At 35.7% G+C, this 22857-nt stretch overlaps 1 protein-coding gene across 1 annotated transcript in view; it reads right to left on the bottom strand.

The window, feature by feature from the left end:
• The window catches only part of ZCWPW2 (zinc finger CW-type and PWWP domain containing 2), an 84525-nt gene extending 69310 nt beyond the window's left edge, over positions 1-15215 (bottom strand). Inside the window, 3 exon segments of the mRNA XM_019422861.2 lie at positions 3441-3600; positions 14880-15193; positions 15195-15215. Coding sequence (XP_019278406.1) covers positions 3441-3600; positions 14880-15193; positions 15195-15215 — 495 coding nt within the window.
• Positions 15216-22857: the final 7642 nt, after the last annotated feature.

Below are 22857 nucleotides of genomic sequence, written 5' to 3'. Positions count from 1 at the left end.
CAGCAATATCTATAAATTATGCAGAATGTTGAGTGACAGGAATGACCTTAAAGTCGTGTTCAATCAAACAGATTATTATGGGTTTGACATGTGAACATATGGCAGTAAGCATAATTACCAGGCAAACCAAAGTAAAAGACTAAGCAAAGAAATAGAAGGCAACAGGAAACAGTAAGCCATAACCAAAGTTATATTACTACACTAGTCAAGATAAAGCCGACAAAACTCTGATGGCTCAAGTTGAGAAAATTTAGTCTCTGGCCTACACATTAGATTCATCTGAGGAACTTGAAATTACTGAGGCCTGGCCCTACACCAAGAGATTCTGATCGAAACGCTCCAGAAGAGTAGAGCTCAGGCATTGCTACATTCTTGTTGCTGTTGTCATTTTCTTGTTATTTTGTAAAGCTTTCTAATGCACAGCCAGGCTTCAGAAATGCTAAACTAAGTCATATAGTCTGTCAAGCTAAAAAATAAACTTGCAAATAACGGGTTCTGCAGACATGTATCTACTAAATACAAAAGAACAACATTTGGGTTAATTGGGGAAAGAACTGTATTCCGTGTATCAACTCTTAAAGAAAATAGCCATCTGGCACATGTTCATATTTATTTTAAGTAAGGGGGAAGATGGGTTTCAGCTGTCTATAGAGCTGCTGATTTTATAGTAAATGAAAAAATAACTGTATGAATAAAATAATATAAATTACAAATATACAATCTAAATATTGCCTTCAACTGCTTTCTAAAGTATATCCAGTGTATCTATGAGAAGTTTTATATGTTGGGGAAAAACTTATCCTCTATACCTATCAATAGGCAGTCACAGAGCTCTGTTGTGCTTTCAACGATAAAATTAGTAAGTCAGTGGTCCCATAAATATATCAACCAGGGGAAACTGACTATTCAAAAAAAAATTGACAAACATGAACTAAAAGAGTTAAATTTTTCATAATCTAAAATATAACAATATTTCATTTTCTCACAGGTGAATATAATGTCTTTGTAGGGTTACATATTTCTCTCCCACCTTAACATATACACTGCAATGTAGTCCATATTTAGTGACAACTCTTAAATATTTAATCACCTGTTAAACGAAGCTTATACAAATTAGGATAAAATGATGTTAAAATAATATATGAAATAAGACTTAGTTGGTTTAAGCAGTAAAAGTTATAAATCCTTTGCCAGTTTTAGAAAAAAAAGATAAGACAACTTGTACAATGTGCATCCTCTTCCAATTCTAGAAAAATCTTTAAGAAAGTCCACATTGGCTACTATACAGTATCTTTCACGTGAGTGACCTTTTTTATGGAGGAAGGGCTGTGAACTTAATATCTGGATCAATGTGGTATAGTGTAGAGACAGAATATGATGCTATGGGAGCTCCAGTGAAGAAAGAACCATTAAAATATTAAATTTCTGGGAAGTCTAGACAAGAGAACTGTAGGTTGGGGCTAATACTATCTCCATCTCCCAGGGACAGGGAAATCTCAGCTATCCCTGGATAATACATAGATTGAAATTATTCTTTTTCAACCAATTTCTCATATGTAACATTTTTGTTTACCATTTTTCTACCTTGGTTGGCAGGGTTTCTGGAGTCAACCTCCTTCATTTCTGTTTCTTGAGTAGTTTGGGGCAATGAGGCTTCAATATGAGTCTTCCCATCCTGCTAAGTGGAGATCCTTAGATAGGCAGGAGTGGGGAATCAGAGCACAAAGGAATAATCTGACTTGTGCCAGCTGAATTAGGTAGAAGGGAATTAAAATTTTAGCCTTGAATGAAGAGACCCACAGAGAAAGTCACCCCTATTATTATCAGCTCCAAGGGAACAAGAAAAAGATACAGACAAAAAGAGTGAGACACACACACACACACAAGAGCATGTAGGAGAGGTACCCTGAGTGACAGTAGAGAAGAGAACTGCCCAAGCCTGTGGGCACCCAATGGGTTATCTACCTAGAGTACCTGGCTAGCTGGGAGACTGGGGGAAGGAAAAGGGGAAATGAATACTTTATTTTTCTCTGTTCTCATCCTTGTATTAGGGGTCTGCGTAATTTAAGGAGCCCTGAATTGATGGTCTTTGCCGAGAATTTCCAAGTTTGCTTTAATGCTTTCAGAAAGTTAAAAACTTCTGGCTCCCAATGCTTGAGTTTAGCTTTGTTTAGCATCAGGTTTTTTTCCTTGTCCCAGGGATTAATGGTATGCTCACTGGAATCAACTTAAATTAATCCTCACAGAATTCAAATCTTGAGAGAAATATTAGTTGAGACAATTTAAAAATTCACTTCTAGTTTTCACTTATATTTAAATATAATTTCTTAAGAATGCCTTGCTCTTTACCATATTGTCAAATGTCTAAGATTCTAAGGCCTGCTTCATGAGAGCTAGCAGGTTTTCCCGTCCTTTAGGAAAGGGGAGAAGGGCACAGAAGGGAGAACAATTCTTCCTGTCTTCTGTGGTTGCCAGGAGAAGTGGCTAGGAACACATCCAAAACGTCAAAGCAGAGAAGGTGCCTCACATTAAGATGACTGACTCACAACTACCATGGAATGAATGTATGTATGTTATTTCATGCTTAAATATTTTTATTAAAATGGCCTTCCATTCCAGTTTCTTTCAAGTTGCATGGAAAAAAGATAGTGCTTATGCCAAAGATATAGTAAAAGCCTGTTTTAAACCACCTCAAATTTACACAGATTTACTTACACTGTGGATTAAATGGTGTGGTTTAAATGTACATTCATCTATATGTGTATTGGAACATATATATGTTTCACCATAAAATAGAAACAAAGGAATCCACATTTCTGACATCTATTTTTAAATCAGATTTCTAATGAAAGCATGGTTTGCAGATGAAAAGTTTCAATATTATAAAACAGACACAGATAATTGAATTGATTTATAATAACTAAACCAAACCCACGGAAATAGATCCACGTCACCTACTCTCATTAACCTGAGAGTCCAGCCTATTCATTAATTGTAGTGTGTGATTTAAAGTTTAAAAAGATACTGAAGGAGTTAGTATAATGAAATATTCTGTTTGAAATTTGAAACTCTGGTTGCATTCCACAATTAATTTTCCCTATGAGCTAGGGCTACAACTTAGAGTCTTCTCAAGGGAAATTTTAAAAAATTACCAACTGATAATCTTAAAATTGTTTCAAAAGGCAATTATGTAAAGTCCTCGATTGATTCATACTATACTGCCATTAGGAAAATAAAATTTAAAACTGCTCTAGTTTTCACACTTCCTTCGAAAAAACTTCTTCAAAAATCCAAATATTTGGTTTAAACAAATAGTATACTATTTTGTTCATATAAGTATAAAACTAAATAATTATGTATCTTTTAGGTTCTGAGACAAAAATGGCCATAACTAAAAACAAGCACAAGAAGAATAAAACTCGGGATGTTACTGTACCTACCTTTAATGTGATACTATAATGTCCAACAAATGTTGCATTTATCCATGATCTTGAATGGGGATCACCCAGGAATTCTATGTGATACTGTTCAACATTTCCATCCAGGTCATAGGTCACATATTTCCCTTTAAAAGGATCTGGGCAAAGTATCCCTGGCCAGCTTTCAAAAGAAAGTAGTTTTAATTATTTTGATGCTTTAAAAAAAAAAAAGGCAGAAATCAATACATCTGTGACAATCATATATCAAACTTTCTCCTAGGAATTTTTAAAACTCCCCCAAATTAAACATATTCATACTTGTATCCTTTAAAAGTAGGATATTCACTTGATAGATGTAATCAGTTGTATCTTTGTAGATATAGAAAGCTTTGGAAAAGTCACATATTTAAGATAAACATAAGATACAAGGAAAAAGAATTATAAGACAGAAGGATGATCTCCAGGATCTGTAAGAGACATTTAGTCAGGGCTAATAGGAAATGTAAGATTCATGGCAGCTTTGAATCAACTCTAACCAATCAGAAGGCTTAATTACTAAAATGTCAACCCACTGACAGTTTCTGACAGGGTAGAAGAGAGCTGGCATTTCCTGAGCCAAAGGGCTCAGGGCTGCCAAAGGGGTACTGGCAGCTTAGGCTGCGATAACACTAAAAATTCTAACTACTGTGGGAAATGCAGAAACAGAGCTCAGCAGTTCTATATTGCCCCTTCCTTGCATCTGCTCCACTGGAAGACCAAATTTCTAAAAATTTTTAGTTCTAGAAATAAGATTTATCCTTTACTAAAAATAAATCTTTAGAGGTATGTTCTTTCATGACATAAACCTCTAGAAATTCCTTGATAGGTTCATTTTTCCATTTGGCAAAAACATATATATATATATATACATATATATATATCATATGTATATGTATGTTACATATATAAAGATATATATATCACACATATATATGTGATATATATATAAAGATATATATATGTTATATATATAAAGATATATGTATCTGTATATGTATATAGGTGTTTTTAAGATATATATATATATACATCAACTAAGTTTTGACTGTTTTAGCAATCTTTTGAGACTCTGACCTACTGTTCGGAGACTAATGCAGGAAAGGAAGACAGCAAATAAGGTCAGGAAGCTGTGACTAAGGAATGCCAAGTTCTACTTCAGTTTGCAGCTCTCTTGTGAAAAAAGGTAGTCAGGTTCAAATCAGAAGATTCAGGCTCTTGTTCTGCCTTCTACCAGACAAGAGGCCTCAAGCAGGTAACTAGGCCTTGCTATGACTCTGGTTCCTCACTGTCCTAGTTATAAAATTCAAACAAGTACATGCTTTATACATTTTTTGGGGTTTGGCAAATCGAAATATTGTAGAGTGCCACCATTATGAACCAAACTGGGTTCCCCTCACCACATTCACATGTTCAAGTCCTCATCTCCAGTATCTCAGAATGTGACTGTATTTGGAGATAGTGTCTTTAAGGAAATAACTAAGTTAAAAGGTGGGCCCTAATACAACATGACTAGTTTCCCTATGAAAAAGAATATTATGACACATACATGCACAAAGGGAAGACCATATGAAGAACACAAGGAGAAAACCATCTACAAACCAAGGTGAGAGTCTCAGAAGAAATCAACCCTGCTGACACACCTTGACCTGAGAATTTTAGCCTCAGAAGGGTAAGATAATAAATTTCTGTTATTTTTAAGCTACCTAGTCTTTGATACTTCGTTATGGCAGCCCTAGCAAACTAATACAATCATATACAGTAAGATTGTTGGTATAAATGAGAAGTAGGAAGAATGATACAAAGCATTATTTTGTCGCATTTATTTAGAAACTGGACAAATTAGACATTTAGATAATTTTAAAACCTAGAGAAAGCATACAAATCACGCTATAAAGAATCTGAAATCACAAAAATGCAAAATCTACAAATTTCTTGGGTTTGAGGACCATAGATGGTTGATCTTCTACTAAATTATCTATTGATATGAAAGTTACAAAGTCCTAAATATAGAAATACATCTACCATACCACTGTAAAAAAAAAGTCTTTACAGATCACAAATAACACAATGTAAACTAACACAATATGTCATAGTATTAATGAAAAAAAATTGATTCCAGGAAGCTGACATATCCCAAGTATAGTTGCCAGGTGATGACTTGGGTGCACCAGTCACCAGGGATGGTGGAGTATGTGAATTGAACGGGATGCTGAGCAGAGTTCTTTGACTCTTGGGCCTTTCTGAGTTAGGAGAAGGGGCTGTCTGGCAGCCCTAGATCAGGGAAGAGGAAGGGCTGGAGGATCACAAATTGAGTCAGACTACAGAGAACCCAAAGAAGTCTAATACTTTGGAAAACTGGAAATGATAATGGAAAAGTCAAAGAGAGGTTCAGGACCTATCTAGTTATTATCAGGTTCATATCACAGTATCACTGCTATTTGGCAACCTTATTGGGCTCAAGAGTGCTTAAAAGAAACCTTGAGTGGAGTTTACCTTTTAAACCTACATTGGAAATCTACATTTCTGAAGGAACCCACTCAAAAGAAAAAGATTTCAATAGGCAAATAAATGATTAAGAATGAATGGCAGCTGCATTGGACACTTCTAACTTATCAGAAATCAAGAAACAGTAGGTCCTCCAACTGGATTAATAACTACTTTAAAAGAAGCCAAATTGTGATTGTTATATTTGTTGACTGCTCTGTAAAATGTAAGGGGTTCGTGTTTAATACTAGGTGATTTGCACCTCACAGCAATTTTAAAAAGGATTATTGCCAAGCAGTATCAAATTATAAGTAGCATCAACTCCATTCAGTGTAAAACAATCACAGGATTTATAACACTTGAGACATGAAAAGAAATTTTGCAGTTACTATGTTTAAGATAAGCTTTTCTGACACAAATTCTGATACAACTTCTTTTACACACAAACCTATTGGGCCCAAGGGTATTCAATTTAAATTATTACTTTAAAAAATATAAATAAAAATAGAGGTGACTCCTAAAAATGATTAGATGCCAATGAAAGAAAAAAGCTTCTATTCATTATTTAAAACATGTTATATTATAGAAAATTTTGCATGCTGGTTTACAAATGAATTATGAAAAGTATCATCAAATGTCCAAATAACTGGGGCACTTTAGTATTTCTTCAGGCAGTGCAAAGGAATTGTCTGACTCCTAGTCAAGCAGGACTAGATAGAATGTACCAAATTGCAGGAGAAGCTGAGGAGAGGCAATGGCTGCAGAAAGCAAGATTACCTCTCTCCACATGCGACAGCCATCATTTTCTCTGACTCAGTGTGACTGAAGAAAGCTGATGTCCATTTTTTTGATCTCACTCTGAACTCCATTTGAGTTCTAAAACTGTCAACAATGACACTGCATTGTGCACCTCCACCCCCCGATTTCTCACATCCATATTGATGAGAAATTCTTTTCTTTTTTTTTTAACGTTTACTTATTTTTGAGACAGAGAGAGACAGAGCATGAACGGGGGAGGAGCAGAGAGAGAGGGAGACACAGAATCGGAAGCAGGCTCCAGGCTCTGAGCCGTCAGCCCAGAGCCCGACGCGGGGCTCGAACTCACGGATTGCGAGATCGTGACCTGAGCTGAAGTCGGACGCTCAACCGACTGAGCCACCCAGACGCTTAACCGACTGAGCCACCCAGGCGCCCCCATATTGATGAGAAATTCTAAAGTGTTGTCTGTGGGCTTAGAGGGAGAGAGGGAGAGTAAGAGATGGCAACCCGATGGGAAGGTATCAGAATTACAAGAAAAGTCGTGTGATAAATTTTAGAATCTGTGGGTGGTGGGAGGTAAAATACACAAATACAACACAAATAGATCCATGTATTGGAATCCACTTGGAGAAAAGGAGAAATTTGGATACAACAGGTAACTTCAAGTGCAAATATACCATGAAGAAACTGATGTCTTACACATTTCCCATCCAGTAGAAATGATCTTTTTTTTTTTTTTAATGTTTATTTATTTTGAGAGAGAGAGGGGGCATGCATGAGCAGGAGAGGAGTAGAGAAGAGAGAGAGAATTCCAAGCAGGCTCCGTGTCATCATCACAGAGGCCAACATGGGGCTCGACCTCACAAACCATGATGTCATGGCCTGAGTTGAAACCAAGAGCCAGACACTTAACCGACTGAGCCACCAAGGTGCCCCAGAAATGATCTTTAATGAGATAGCTACTGCCTTCAATAGAAGTTGAAGCTTAAGCATGATTTCAGTTGCTGTGTATTTATACTCAGTGAGAAGTACATGACTGTTATTTTCAAACCATGGTTTGGATGTTTAAGAGGAGAGCAGATTTTACTTGGGCCTCCTTCTTTATCTGTGGGAAACAAAATGGATGAATTGGAATCATCACTAACTGAATGTTATACTTGCCACAAAATCTCTAAGCTGTACCCAACTACAGGGGGCTGATAGGAGGAGGAGATTCCCCATCCCCACCCCCCCCCCACATTATAAGTATATTAATCTATAAGCAAAATAATGCAAATAAGAAGTAATCAAATAATATTTTATAATAGTGAAAGGATCTAGTAGAAATCTCATTTTAGAAATTTAAATACTATATCTAAAATGTATCACTGGATTGGTTTGTTAATTTAAAGGCATATTTTACTATTAAATTTTACTACTACACTACATTAGAATGCAAATATATTTTCTATAAACTTATTTTCATATTTATGAAAAACTTTGTAAAATGTCTGTGTAAATATGCCCAAGGTAGTTACCCTAAATAGAGCCTAGTTTCTGCTTGACAATGTATCTTCTTCTGCTAAGGAAAATATACACCATTATTTTTCACTTTTAACTTCTATGCCGTTTCTAGCTGAATACCATGCTATTTGATCGATTTTTAAAAATTAAGGGTGCTTAAACATTAGGAAGATAGTTTTTCTCTTCTTAGTACATGTAGGTATCCCCACCCTAAGCACAACAGACATGCATAGATCAAAGACAAGAAGCTACATATGTACTTTTGTAAGCATGTAAGTGTGGAGGTATCTCACAATGTGGAGGTAAATGTAACTATTATAAATTGATTTTCCATGGAGTTTGCCCATAGACAAAGTGCTTTCTCTTGACAATTATTTGTTTTTATTACATAAAGATTAAATAGGCCTTTCTAGATTCTGTATCAGTCTCTCTTTGGCTTTTTTAGCTTTATTAGAAAAGGTCAACTCTTTTGTAAAGACTAACTCTGAGATGTTGATAAGATTGAATTTCTGAGCCTTCAAAGCTCAGTGTAAGACCCATAGGCTAACAAGAACTGACCCAGATAATGTTACTTCCTAAGTGTCTCCATAGCCACCTAGCTGGTCTTCCCACTTGAAACTTCAACGTCTTTAATGTTGCTTAACTAAGAACTGATGTTTGATTGTTTTTAGTGGGTTAATTCTACCTTTATATTCTGCTATTGCAATTTATCCTGTTATAATCTTTGTATGTATTTACAGTAACAAATAAAAAAATATAACTAGATTTGAGTTTTTATATTTTAAAGTTATATTTTAAGCCTGTATTCAACTATACTTATTTCATAAAGAGGAATACATCGGATTACTTAGCCAAATGCATTCTACTCTTTCCAGTAAGCAAGAAGGTAGATATAGCTGCATTTTGCAGGTATTCTGATGGTTCTAATCATAGATTAGACACATTTAGGGGCTGGAGTAAAACATGTTTCATGTGTATTTCAAGTTCTAACCCTCAGTTATAAGCACAAAACTGCAACAGAAATTCCTAATCAGATTTATAACATAATATTTCAGATATAGTGACAAGAAACAAATGCATTTCTTGAATTAGTTATTGAACCTTAAGAATTTCCATTAGAAAATAAAACCTCTATGCTTTCAAAATATTAATTTTAGATCTGAAAAATGGCATGGGACTACAAATACTGTCATAAGTAACATCATAAAATAAGCATTTATATTCATGCCTTTTTTTTAGAGAGCAAGAGCAAGTGAGTTGGGGAGAGGGGCAGGAGAGAGAGAGAGAGAGAGAGAGAATAAGAATCTTAAGCATGCTCCATGCTCAGGGTGCAGCTGGATGCGGGACTTGATCCCACGACTGTGAGATCATGACCTGAACTGCAATCAAGAGTTGGTCACTCAATCAACTGAGCCACTCAGGTGCTCCAATATTCATGTCTTTTAAAATATTTTTTTACATAGCTATCTAGCTCCTCTTCATGCCAATCCTAATTATTTTACAGAAGAAAATAATATTTTTATGATTTAAATAAATAATATGTATATATTTACAATATTTCATATTTGATCTCTAGAAAAGTACTCAGTAGCAAATGGTACATATCTCAGAGAGATTTCCATATTTGCAAAGACATTAAATGTATTAGTTTGCTAAAGCTGCCACAAAAAATACCATAGAGTGAGTGGCATAAACAACAGAAATTTATTTTCTCATAGGTTTGGAGGCTTTAAATCTAAGATTAATAGGTCAGCAGGGATAGCTTCTCTTGAAGCCTCTCCTTGGCTTGTAGATAGCTACCTTCCTACTGTATCTCTACATAGTTTTTCCTCTATGCATGTGCATCCCTGGTGTTTCCTTGTGTGTCCAAATTTCCTGTTCTTATAAGAATACTAGTGAGATTGGTGTGGGGCCCACCCTAATGGCTTATTTTCACTTAGTCACCTCTTTAAAGGCTCTGAATCCAAATACAGTCACTTCTGAGGTTTGAGCTTGAAAGTATGACTTTCTGGGGATCACAATTCAGCCCACAACAGTAAGTGACAGAATAAGAACATAAATGTAGGTATTGAATTGAAGGCCTCTTATGTATGTGTTGTGTGTGTGTGTGTGTGTGTGTTGTGTGTGTGTGTGTGAATGTGTATATGTATGTTAACGTGAGTCCATCACAGTCTCTCTATGAAAGAAAACATCTTATATTCTTCATGAAGAATAGCTAACTGTGAATGAAAACAAGGTAATATGAGGCAGAGTATCCTAGCTTTGAGAATGTTAAGTATGAGAATGCAATGTAAAATAGCAAGGGATTCTGGGAAGATAGTGCCAATGTTATTGTAGTTTTAGAATCTCCTGAAATTTCCCCATAAGTACAGGTAGAACAACTATAATAGCAAAGCCAAAACCTGACACACAACATCTATAACAAAACTAAGTGATAAGCTATCCACATAAACTACCAAAATAGGAGCAGGCAGGTTCAAACTACTGACAGTTACAAGACCCACATATTACTAGCATCTGTTTGAGGGGAAACGGTGGGAGGGGGAAGGCAACCAGAGGTCTGATGGGTTTGTGAAATAAGAGCCTCAAAACTGAAAGAAGTACTTATTGAAAAGTGCAGCAAGTCAACGTGAGCACAGCAGCCAAACTACGAGGGGGATTACAACAAAACCTGAAGGTATTGGAGCAGTCTGGGCCCTATGATCACTTAAAACTAACCAACAAAAAACTCCTTTATCAGGACAAAAGCTTACACTGATGAGAAATTGCTGGAAGTATAATCCAAATCAAAGAAGAAAGGATCAATACAGATAAAGGAAAGAGAAGGTACAAATAAAAGTGGGGATACAACACCAAAAGCACCATCCATGAAAAAAAGATGGGTAAGTTGGACTTCATTACAATTAAAAGTATCTGCTCTGCAGAAGACATTGGCAAGAGAATGAGAAGATAAGCCACAGACTGGGAGAAAATATTGGCAAAAGACATATCTGATAAAGAAATGATATCCAAAATACACAAAGAACTCTTAAGCTCCCCAATAAGAAAATGAACAACTGAATTAAAAGATTGGCGAAAGATCTGAGTAGACATCTCACCAAATAAGATATACAAATGACAAATAGGCATATTAAAAAATGCTCCACATGACATGTCATCAGGGAAATACAAATGAAAACAACCATGTATGTCCATGAAAATACACAGGGGAAACTTAAATGCATATCACTAAGCGAAAGAAGCCAATCTGAAAAGGCAACATATCATGATTACAATAATATAGCAATCTGGAAAAGGCAAAACTATGGATACAGTAAAAAGATTTCCAGTTGCCAGGGGTAGTGGGATGGATGAATGGTGAAACAAAGGAGATTTTTAGGCCAGTGAAACGATTCTGTATGATACTGTGATGGTGAATACATGTCATTATACATTTGTCAAAACCTACAGAATACACAGTACAGAGATCAAACCCTAATGTAAACTGTGGATTTTGGTCACCAGTGATAGGTAAATGCCGGTTCACACACTGTAACAAATGTGCCACACTGTTTTGGGATATTGATGGTATGTGAGGTTGTGTGGAACAGGGGAGGAAATATGTGAAAAGAAAAATGCTAAGAAATTTCAGAAAACAAGTTCGTATTTTTGATACTTTGAGAAAATAATAGAATAAGGGGCTCTGGGTATACGATTTAGACAAAAAGGCTAAAGAAAATCTATTCTGCAGATTCCAGTTCTGGACAAGTTGAAATAGACTCAATTCTCTATATTCTTCCCACTAAGTACACCAAAAATTTCTGGGTATTATATTTCAAACAAACATAAGAAGATTCTAAAAGATGAAGAGAAAATAAGCCAGATAAGGACCTTGGGACCTGAAGAATGATATGACAGGGAGCTGCCTGAGTGTTCTTTTTGCCTCATTATCTCCTAGATTGGGTGCTAAAGAAGCCAGCAACTCAGAGACACCAACGGGTACAAAGGAACAAAAAGTCCATATGAAGCCTGCTTTCTCAAGTCAAAGGACCAGCATAGGGAAAGCCTAGCAAGACAGAAAACTTTTAAGCAATAGCTGGGAAAACAGCTAAATACCATGGAAAAATCTGCAGATCCCAACTCTATCCCCATCAACAAAGGTCAAGTGGTGAGCCTACACTTCAATACACCCAGCAGTAATAAAGCCCCATGTCCTTCCCACTCAGGTGGTGGCAGAAGAGGCCTACTGGGAAGATGGAATTGTTATCACCTTCCAGCATTAACATGGTTCTCCCCCCATGGTATCAGTGGAGGTGAGTAACAAGATACTCTACCTCTCTCAACCAAGTTGGTGACTTGGCTCAACTCTCATCCCTGCCTACCAGTAATGAAACACCCTTCCCTTCCAAGAGACTAAGTGAAAGCTGAGTAGAAAACCTAGGCTTCCAACTGCCACCTGGCAGTAACAAAGAGGTTCCCTCATATCCCTTCAGTGCAGTAGTAGGAGCAGCCTGCTAAAACAGATTTAAATAAAATCCAAAATGAAACTAAATAGAAGAAAGAGAGAACCAAATGTACATTTTACAACAGAAAATACAATAACCAAAACAAAAAAGCCAATGGATACTCTCAATAGCAGAATGAATAGGAAAGAGGCAAGAATCAGTGAACTTAAAGTAGAAATGATCCAATCTGAACAACAGAGAGAAAACAGACTGAAAAAAACCTCTTAAAGAACAGAACTCATGTCATATAAAATGAAAGAGACACAGCAAGAGTCCCTCCAAAGCAGCTCCTGCCCCAGTACAGCCTGCAAGCAACTCCAAGGGGAACTGGTACCACTCCAAAATGACTTCTGCCCCAGGGAGAGGGGAAGATAACCACACATATCAGTGCCCCCACAGTCCCAGTGGCCAAACCTTATAGCTGGCAGCACAGAGAGGGTGCCCTGTTGATCAGTCCAACTGTCGCCCCAGCAGGCAGACTGGGGACAGACATCTGGTCTGACTGCTGACACCACCCGACCACAAGCCCATGACAACCTAGACTGACCCCTTAATGGCACAAGGACCAAACGTTGCCTAGTGCACCCACAAGCAAAGGGGGCCACTGTAGCCAACTGGACTAAGGCAAATGCAACTCAGCCACATTAGTAGGGTGCAAGCAAATCACATAGGACACACCTCTGTTTCTGGTGAACAGGGAGCCTTGCATTATAGGCCACAACAGGACCTCCTCTTCATAAAGCCACCACTTTCAAGATCAGGAAACATAGCTGACTTCATTAATACATAGAGACAAACACAGAGAGTTAGACAAAATGAGGAAACAGAGGAATATGTCACAAATGAAAGAACAGTACAAAACCACAGCAATACAGCTAAATGGAACACAGATAAGTAATATGCATGATAAAGAATTCAGTAATGGTCATAAAAATACTCACTGGACTTGAGAAAAGAGTGAAGGATCTCAGTGAGACCTTCAAGAAAGAGCTAGAAAATATAAAACAGAACAAGTCAGAGATGAAGAACTCAGTAACTGAAATTAAAGAAAAAAACACACACACTGGAGGGAATCAATAGCATATTAGATGAGGCAGAAGAACAGATAACATCCGGAGGACAGGGTAATGGGAAGCAAACAAACTGAATAACAAAAAGAAAAAAAAGAATAATAAAAAATGATAACAGGTTAAGGGAACTCAGTAACATCATCAAGCATAATAAAATTTGCATTAAGGAGTCCCAGAAGGAGAAGACAGAGAAAAGGGGCAGAAATTTTATCTCAAGAAATAATAGCTGAAAACTTCCTTAATCTGGGGAAGGAAACAGACACCCAGATCCAGCAAGCATAGAGAATGCTCAAAAAAATCAACTCAAGGATGTCCACACCAAGACACATAATAATTAAAATGGCAAAAGATAGCAATAAAGAGAATTTTAAAAACAGCAAGAGAAAAAACAATTACATACAAGGAAAGAAGCCCCACGAAGCTATCAGCTGATTTTTCAGCAGAAACTTTGCAGGCCAGAAGGGAGTGGTCATGATATATTCAAAGTGCTGAAAGAAAAAAAACAAACAACAAAAAACAAAAAAACAAAAAAAGTCCCAAAACTTGCAACCAAGAATACTCCAGCAAGGCTATCATTCAGAATAGAAGGAGCGATAAACAGTTTCCCAAACGACAGTACATATTGCACACTTGGGAAAATCAGTCTAGTGTGGGAAACGCTGAGCTATACAATAGTAAATCTATAGAATCTAAAAGAAAAAAAATATTTTGGGCATCTAGTCAACAATTATAGAATATACATTCTTTTCAAGACAGACTATGCTGGGCCATAAAATAAGATTCAAAGAAACTGAGTACAATATATTTAAACTAGAGCTCAAGATCAATAAGATATTTAAAAATCCCCAAATATTACATAACTTAAAAATACACTTCTAACAGCTCATTTGAAAGAAGATCACCTAAAGTTTAGGTTACCTAAAGTTTCTAATTTAAAAAATTAGAAAAAGAAGAATCAGACCCTAAAGTATCAGGGAAATAATAGTGATGAGATCAGGAAACAGTAAATAAGAAATCAGACAAATAGAAAAAAGTTGATTGTTTGAAAAGTTTAAAAAATTCATAAACTTAGCAAGACTGTAACTCAATGGTTTATTATAAAACAACAACAAAAACTTTACCTTGGCCAACTCTGTAATTTTACCAAAACCAGACTTCCAAGAGGGAGTTGTGAATAGACAATCTTAAATCCACTTTGATGAAGCTGAGACTCTTCAGGAAAGTCTTCTTCAGCAACAGAGCACTTATTGTATCTTGAATCAGTGTTCATGAAGCAGTACCATGGTTTATTGTGATCAACTCTGGCTGCATCCTCACTTGACAACAATCTCCACTTCAAACAGCTTTCATACTCACACTGAACCCACAATTTGTTTACGTACATACTGTTTTCCGCTGAGGAATCCATTGCAGCATTACAGTATTCTACTATTACCGTCCAATTTTTCTTTTTCCATAAATACATTTAATCTGGAAAACCAGAAGAAAAGAATAAATATTCAAGAATATGAGGAAAGAAAGTTCAAACTAAAATCAGAGAAACAGCCCTATTATACCTTCTTTGTCTACATCTTCTCTATCCCATAAAGACTATACATTTTGAACAATGTATGTTTCCACCTACCCAGAAAGAAAGGAACAAAATAGAAGCATCAATTGCTCTGGGCATAAAATGCTTCAAACTTAAAAATATTTTTTTAAGTAACAAATAAAAATAAAAATAAGTATGACCATTTTTACAGAGAAAACTGAAGCTAAGAAATTTGTTTGAGGTCCCAGAGCTAGGATATGGTAGAGTTGGGATTTAAATGCAGGCAGTTTGGCTCCAAATTCTGTGGTCTTACCTACTTAAGCTGTACTGCCTCTTGGGATGTATATGTATATGTATATGTATATGTATATGTATATGTATATGTATATGAAATTATGTGATAACCCTTTTCTAGTTCTGATGAAAAAGTGTAACAAAATATTTCACCATATCAAAGTTTTAAATCTCCTTTTAAAACTAAAGGAATCTTTTGCTTATACAGTTTTGCCTTTTATCCATTAATTCAAATGGTTTGAAAACAACATTTCTCTGAGTATTTTATTATAAAAATTTTTAACATACAAAACATTAGAATTATATGATTAAGCCTCCAACTTCTAGGCTCAATAATTATGTGTGTACTAAAAATAATATAACTAAAATAAAGTAAAAATATTAGCAACTTATTTTGCAATAAAAACCTACTTTAAAGAATGATGTCAATATACCATATTCATGAGTTAGTAAAATACTATTCTCCAAGTATAAGCACCATTTAAACAAGCTCTTAATTCATGAGTTAATCATATGTTTAGAAACTCAATTACTTATCGTATTACAGGGTCACCACAAATTGCTTTAGAAATTTGCCAACATATGCCAATAGCCATGGCTCACATTTTTTTTTTACCTGTTAATACTGCTCGTGTGAATGTATCCACAGAAAATAAACTTACAAGAGACTATTCTACATATACGAAGACCCAAGAATATTTAGTGTGGCACTATTTATCATACGGGAAGAGTGGAAAAATCTGAAAACATGAAGACCAAACCTTCTGGAAGATAAATATAAAATTTTGCTAATAATATTAATTAGAATTATTATTTTTTAATTTTTTTAATGTTTACTTATTTTTGAGGGAGAGAGAGAGAGAAAGAGAGAGAGCATGAGCAGCGGAGGAGCAGAGAAGGAGACACAGAATCCCAAGCAGGCTCCAGACTCCTAGCTGTCAGCACAGAGCCTGGCTTGGGTCTCAAACTCACCAACAGTGAGATCATGACCTGAGCCTAAGTCGGACACTTAACCAACTGAGCCATCAAGGCACTCCGTTAATAATATTAATTTAAGATTTCTGGTTATTTAACTGGTGAGGAAATTTACAAGAAGCAAGACTGCAATTTAGATTGCAGCTGAAATGGCTAGTCTTCCCCATTCTCTGGGCCACTAGATGGTACAGCACAAGTTGCTGAGTTCAGACTTCAGAGGCAAATTATATGTGAACTCCTGGTTCGGCTACTCACCAGTTGTCCTTGGGCAATACATTATTTTGCATTTCACATCACATTATGTGTATTTTCCTCCTGTGTGTGTGTGTGTGTGTGTGTGTGTGTGTGTGTGTGTGAGAGAGAGAGAGAGACAGAGAGACAGAGAGACAGAGAGAGAGAGTTTTGTTTATGTATTTTCAATCATTGTATCATCTTTGACTATACTAAGACAGGCATAATATTGAATAGAAGCCATGATGGTAGACACGTTTTTCTAATTCAAAGAGAATGGTTCTATTTGACTATAAAATCAAATATGTATATATATATTTGTAGAGAACATTAAAAGATTACAAAATTTTTTTTTCCTTTAATTACCAGTTTACGACAAGGATTTTTTTTTTTGCTAGTCATGAAGTACTGTTGGATTTTATCAACTGCTTTTCTGTATATATTTAGGTAAACAAAGACTTTGTTAAGCCTGTTAATTGGGTATGTTGTAATAATGAATTTATTAGTGATAAACATACTTGCATTCCAGGTAAACCCTACATTGTCAAGCGTTAGGAGAATTTTTCTTTAACATATATATTGCTGTATGAAGTTTATTAACAGCTATTTAAGATTTTATATAATTTATATATAAGATTTTATTTAAGATTTATATATATAAACATATGTATATGTTTATAGATGAGATTGGTCTAATAATTTCAATTCTCTTCTTTTTTGTCTTTGGTTTTGATATCAAGATGAAAATAGTCTCATAAAACGAAGTGCAGAATGTCTCTCCTTTTGGCAAAGTTTGCCCAAGGGAGGAATTCCCAATTCTGCCATACATCTAAGAATTCTGGTGTATCTACTATGTCTCTCATTATGTTTCTTTCACTCTGAAACTTGTTTATATCTTCTTTTTACTTCATTCATCTTGTCCATACTTTTTAAACAACCAGAGTTTGAGTCTCCCCATTTCTTCTTTTCAAGTTTTTATTTAAATTTTAATTAAGATATAGTGTAATAATGGTTTTAGGAGAATTTAGTGAATCATCACTTATATATAACACCCAGTGCTCATCACAATATGTGCCCTCCTTAATACTCATCACCCATTTAGCCCATTCCCAACTCACCTCCCCTCCAACAACTCTGTTTGTTCTCTATACTTAAGAGTCTCTTATGGTTTGCCTCCCGCTCTTTTTTTTCTACCTTCCCCTATGTTTATCTGTTTTGTTTCTTAAATTCTGCATAGTGAAATCATACGGTATTTGTCTTTCTCTTAGTTCGCCTAGCATAATAAACTCCAGCTGTTTATAAAATCTACATTGTTGCAAACGGCAAATATCCATTCTTTTCTATGGCTGAATAAGATTCCATTGTACATATACTACTTCCATTGTATATATGTATACTTCCATTGGACACTTGAACTTTTCCCATAGTTTGGCTATTGAAGATAATGCTGCTATAAACATGGGGGTGCATGTGCACTTTCAAATCTTATTTTTGTATCTTTTGGGTAAATACCTGGTAGTGCAATTTCTGGGTTGTAGGGTAGTTCTATTTTTAACTTTTTGAGGAAGATCTATACTGTTTTTCAGGGTGGCTGCACCAGTTTGCATTCCCACTAGCAGAGTAAGGGGGTTCCCCATTCTCTGCATCCTCACAAACCTCTGCTGCCTCCTGTGTTGCTAATTTAGGCATTCCAACAGGTGTGAGGTGGCACTTCATCATGGTTTTTTTAAAAATTTTTTTTAACGTTTATTCATTTTTTGAGAAACAGAGACAGAGCGTGAGTGGGGGGGCGGGGCAGAGACACACACACACACACACACACACACACACACACACACACACAGAATCTGAAGCAGGCTACAGGCTCTGGGCTGTCAGCACAGAGCCCAATGTGGGGCTCAAGCCCATGGACTGTGAGATCATGACCTGAGCCAAAGTCTGATGCCCAACAGACTGAGCCACCCAGGCGCCCCCCTCATCGTGGTTTTGATCTGTATTTCCCTGATGATGAGTGATGTTGAGTATCTTTTTGTGTCTGTTATCCTTCTGGATGTCTTCTTTGGAAAAATGTCTGTTCATGTCTTGCCCATTTCTTAACTGCATTATTTTTTGGGTGTTGAGTTTCATAAGTTCTTTATAGATTTTGGATACTAACCCTTTATCCAATATGCCATTTGCAAATATCTTCTCCCATTCTGTAGGGTGCCTTTTAGTTTTATTGTTTCCTTCCCTGTCCAGAAGCTTTTTATTTTTATGAAGTCCCAAGAGTTCAGTTTTAGTTTTGTTTTCCTTGCCTCCAGCAATGTGTCTACTAAGAAGTTGTTCTAGCAAGGTCAAAGAGGTTGCTGCCTGTGTTCTCCTCTAGGATTTTGATGGTTTCCTGGCTCACATTTAGGTCTTTCATCCATTTTAAATTTACTTTTGTGTATGGTGTAAGAAAGTGGTCTAGTTTCACTCTTCTGCATGTTGTTGTCCAGTTTTCCCAATGCCACTTGTTGAAGAGACTCTTTTTTCAATTGGATATTCTTTCCTGCGTTGTCAACGATTAGTTGACCATATAGTTGTGGATCCATTTCTGGGTTTTCTATCCTGTTCCATTGATCTATGTGTTTGTTTTTGTGCCAGTACCATACTGTCTTGGTGTCTACAGTTTTGTAATATAGCTTGAAGTCCGGAATTGTGATGCCTCCAGCTTTGCTTTTCTTTCTCAAGATGGCTTTGGCTATTTGGAGTCTTTTGTGGTTCCATATAAATTTTAGGATTGTTTGTTCTAGCTTGGTGAAAAATGCTGGTGGTATTTTGATAGGGGTTGTATAAAATGTATAGATTGTATTAAATATGTATATTTGGGTAGTGTAGACTATTTTAGCAATATTTGTTCTTCCAACCTATGAGCATGGAATATTTTTCCATTTCTTTGTGTCCTCTTTGATTTCTTTTATAAGTGTTCTATAGTTCTCATATTACATATTTTTTACTTCTTTGGTTAGGTTTATTCCTAAGTGTCTTATGGTTTTTGATGCAATTGTAAACAGGATCAATTCCTTATTTTCTCTTTCTGCTGCTTCATTATTGGTGTACAGAAATGCAACAGATTTCTGTACATCGATAGTATATCCTATGACTTTGCTGAATTTGCTTATCAATTCTAGCAATTTTTTGATGGAGTCTTTCAGGTTTTCTACATGGAGTATCATGTCATCTGCAAATAGTGAAAGTTTTACTTTTCCTTGTTGATTTTGGTGTCTTTTATTTCTTTATGTTGTATGATTGCTGAGGCTAAGACTTCTAGTATTATCTTAAAAAGTAATGGTGAGAGTGGACATCCCCATATTGCTCCTGACTGTTGGGGAAAAAAGCTGTTTTTCTCCATTGACTGGGGGTCTTTCATATATAGCCTTTATGATGTTAAGGAATGTTCCCTTCATCCCTAGTTTGTTGAGGGTTTTTATCAAGAACAGATAGTGTATTTTGTCAAATACTTTTCTGCATCTATTGAAAGTATCATATGGTTCTTATCTTTTATTAATGCGGTATATCATCTTGACTGATTTGTGAATACTGAACCACCCTTGCAGCTCAGGAATACATCCTAGTTGATCGTGGTGAATAATTTTTGATTTGTTACTATCTTGAGAATTTTTTGCATCCATATTCATCAGGGACTTTGGCCTATAATTCTCCTTTGTTTAGTGGGGTCTTTATCTGGTTTTGGAATCAAGGTAATGCTGGCCTCATAGAATGAGTTTGGAAATTTTCCTTCCATTTATATTTTTTGGAACAGTTTGAGGAAAATAGGTATAAACTCTTCTTATGTTTGGTGGAATGCTGCTGGGAAGCCATTTGTCTGTTAGGAGATTTTTGTCTGTTAGGAGATTTTTGATTACTGACTCAATTTCTTTGCTGGTTATGGGTCTGTTTAAATTTTCTATTTCTTCCTGTTTCAGTTTTGGTAGTTTATGTCTCTAGGAATTTGTCCATTTCTTCCAGATTGCCCTATTTGTTGGCATATAATTGCTCCTAATTTTCTCTTATAATTGTTTGTATTTCTGTGGTGTTGGTTGTGATCTCTCCTCTCTTATTCATGATTTTATTTGTTTGGATCCTTTCTCTCTACTTTTTGATAAGTCTAGCTAGGGGTTTATCAATTTTATTAATTCTTTCAAAGAACCAGCTACTAGTTTCATTGATCTGTTCTACTGTTTTTTGTTTGTTTCTATATCATTTATTTCTGCTCTAATCTTTATTATTTCCCATAGTCTGCTGGCTTTAGGCTCCATTTACTCTTCCTTTTCTAGCTCCTTTAGGCGTAAAGTTAAGTTGTGTATTTGAGATTTTTCTTGCTTCCTGATGTTGACCTGTTTTGCTAGATATTTCCTTCCTATAACTGCTTTTGCTGCGTTCCAAGGGTTTTGAACTGCCATGATTTCAGTTTCATTTTCTTCCTTGTATTTTTTTTTCTTCTTTAATTTCCTGGTTTAACCCAATCATTATTTCATAGGATGTCCTTTAACTTCCATGTATTTGTTGTCTTTCCAAATTCTTTTTTGTGGTTGACTTCAAATTTCATAGTGTTGTGGTCAGAAAATATGCATTGTATGATCTAAACCTTTTTTGTATTTGTTGAGGCCTGATTTGTGACCCAGTATGTGATTTATTCTAAAGAATGTACTACGTGCACTCAAAAAATAATGTGTATTCTGCTGCTTTAGGATGAAATGTTCTGAATATATATGTTAAGTCCATCTGGTCCAGAGTGTCATTCAAAGCCATTGTTTTCTAATTGATTTTCTGCTTAGATGATCTGTCCATTGCTCTAAGTGGGGTGTTAAAGTCCCCTACTATCATTGTATTATTATCAATGAGTTTGTTTATGCTTTTTGTTGATTTATATATTTTAGTTATTATGAGTTGGGGGCATAAATATTTACAATTATTATATATCTGTTGGATAGACTCCTTTATGATACAGTGCCTCCTTTATCATCTCTTTGTTTTAAAATCTAGTTTGTCTGATATAAGTATGGCTACTCCAGCTTTCTTTTAACACTCATTAGCATGATAGATGATTCTCCATTCCCTCACTTTCAATCTGCATGTATCTTTAGGTCTAAAATGAGTCTCTTGTAGGTAGCATATAGATGGGTCTTGTGGGGGTTTTTTTCATTTTTATTTTTACTTTTTTCCATTCTGATACCCTATGTCTTTTGATTGTAGCATTTAGTCCATTTACATTCAGAGTGATTATTGATAGGTATGAATTTAGTGCCATTTACCTGTAAAGTTGGTGTTTCTTGAGGTTTTTTATCTGTTCCCTTCTAGTCTTTGTTGCTTTTAGGCTTTCTTTCACATTCAAAAAGCCCCCTTTAATATTTCTTGCAGGGCTGGTTCAGTGGTCACAAACTCCCTTAGTTTTTGTTTGGGAAACTCTCCTTCTATTCTGAATGACAGACTTGCTGGATACAGTATTCTTGGCTGCATATTGTTTGCATTCAGCATGTTGAATATATCATGCCACTCCCTTCTGACTTGGCAAGTTTCTGTGGAGAGATCTGCTGCAAATCTTCTTTGTCTTCTCTTGTAGGTTGGGGACTTTTATTCCCTTGCTTTTAGGACTCTTATCTCTTAAAATTTTGCAAATTTTACTACAGTGTATCTTGGTGTTGGCTGGCTTTTATAGATTTTGGTGGGAGTTCTCTGTACCTCCTGGATTTCAATGTCTATTTCCTTCCTCAGATTAGGGAAGTTTTCAGCTGTAATTGTTAAAATAAACCTTATGCCATCTTTCTCCTCTCTTCTTCTGCGACTCCTATGATACAAATGTTATGCTTTATGGAGTTGTTGAGTTCCCTAAGTTTATATTCATGATCCAATATTTTTATTTCCCTCATCTTTTCAGCTTCATTATTTTCCATAATTTCATCTTGTATATCACTTATTCATCCCTCTGATTCTTCCATCCTTGTGGTCATTACATCTAGTTGGTTTTGCATATATCTTATAGCATTTTTCATTTTGGCCTACTAGTTTTTAGTTATCTCTGCAGTAAGGGACTCCCTAGTGACTTC

The sequence above is a fragment of the Panthera pardus genome, unplaced genomic scaffold (genome assembly GCF_024362965.1).
Source record: "Panthera pardus isolate Hobbes unplaced genomic scaffold, ASM2436296v1 HiC_scaffold_16, whole genome shotgun sequence".
Lineage (NCBI taxonomy): Eukaryota > Metazoa > Chordata > Mammalia > Carnivora > Felidae > Panthera > Panthera pardus.
This window is presented reverse-complemented; position numbering and strand designations above follow the sequence as displayed.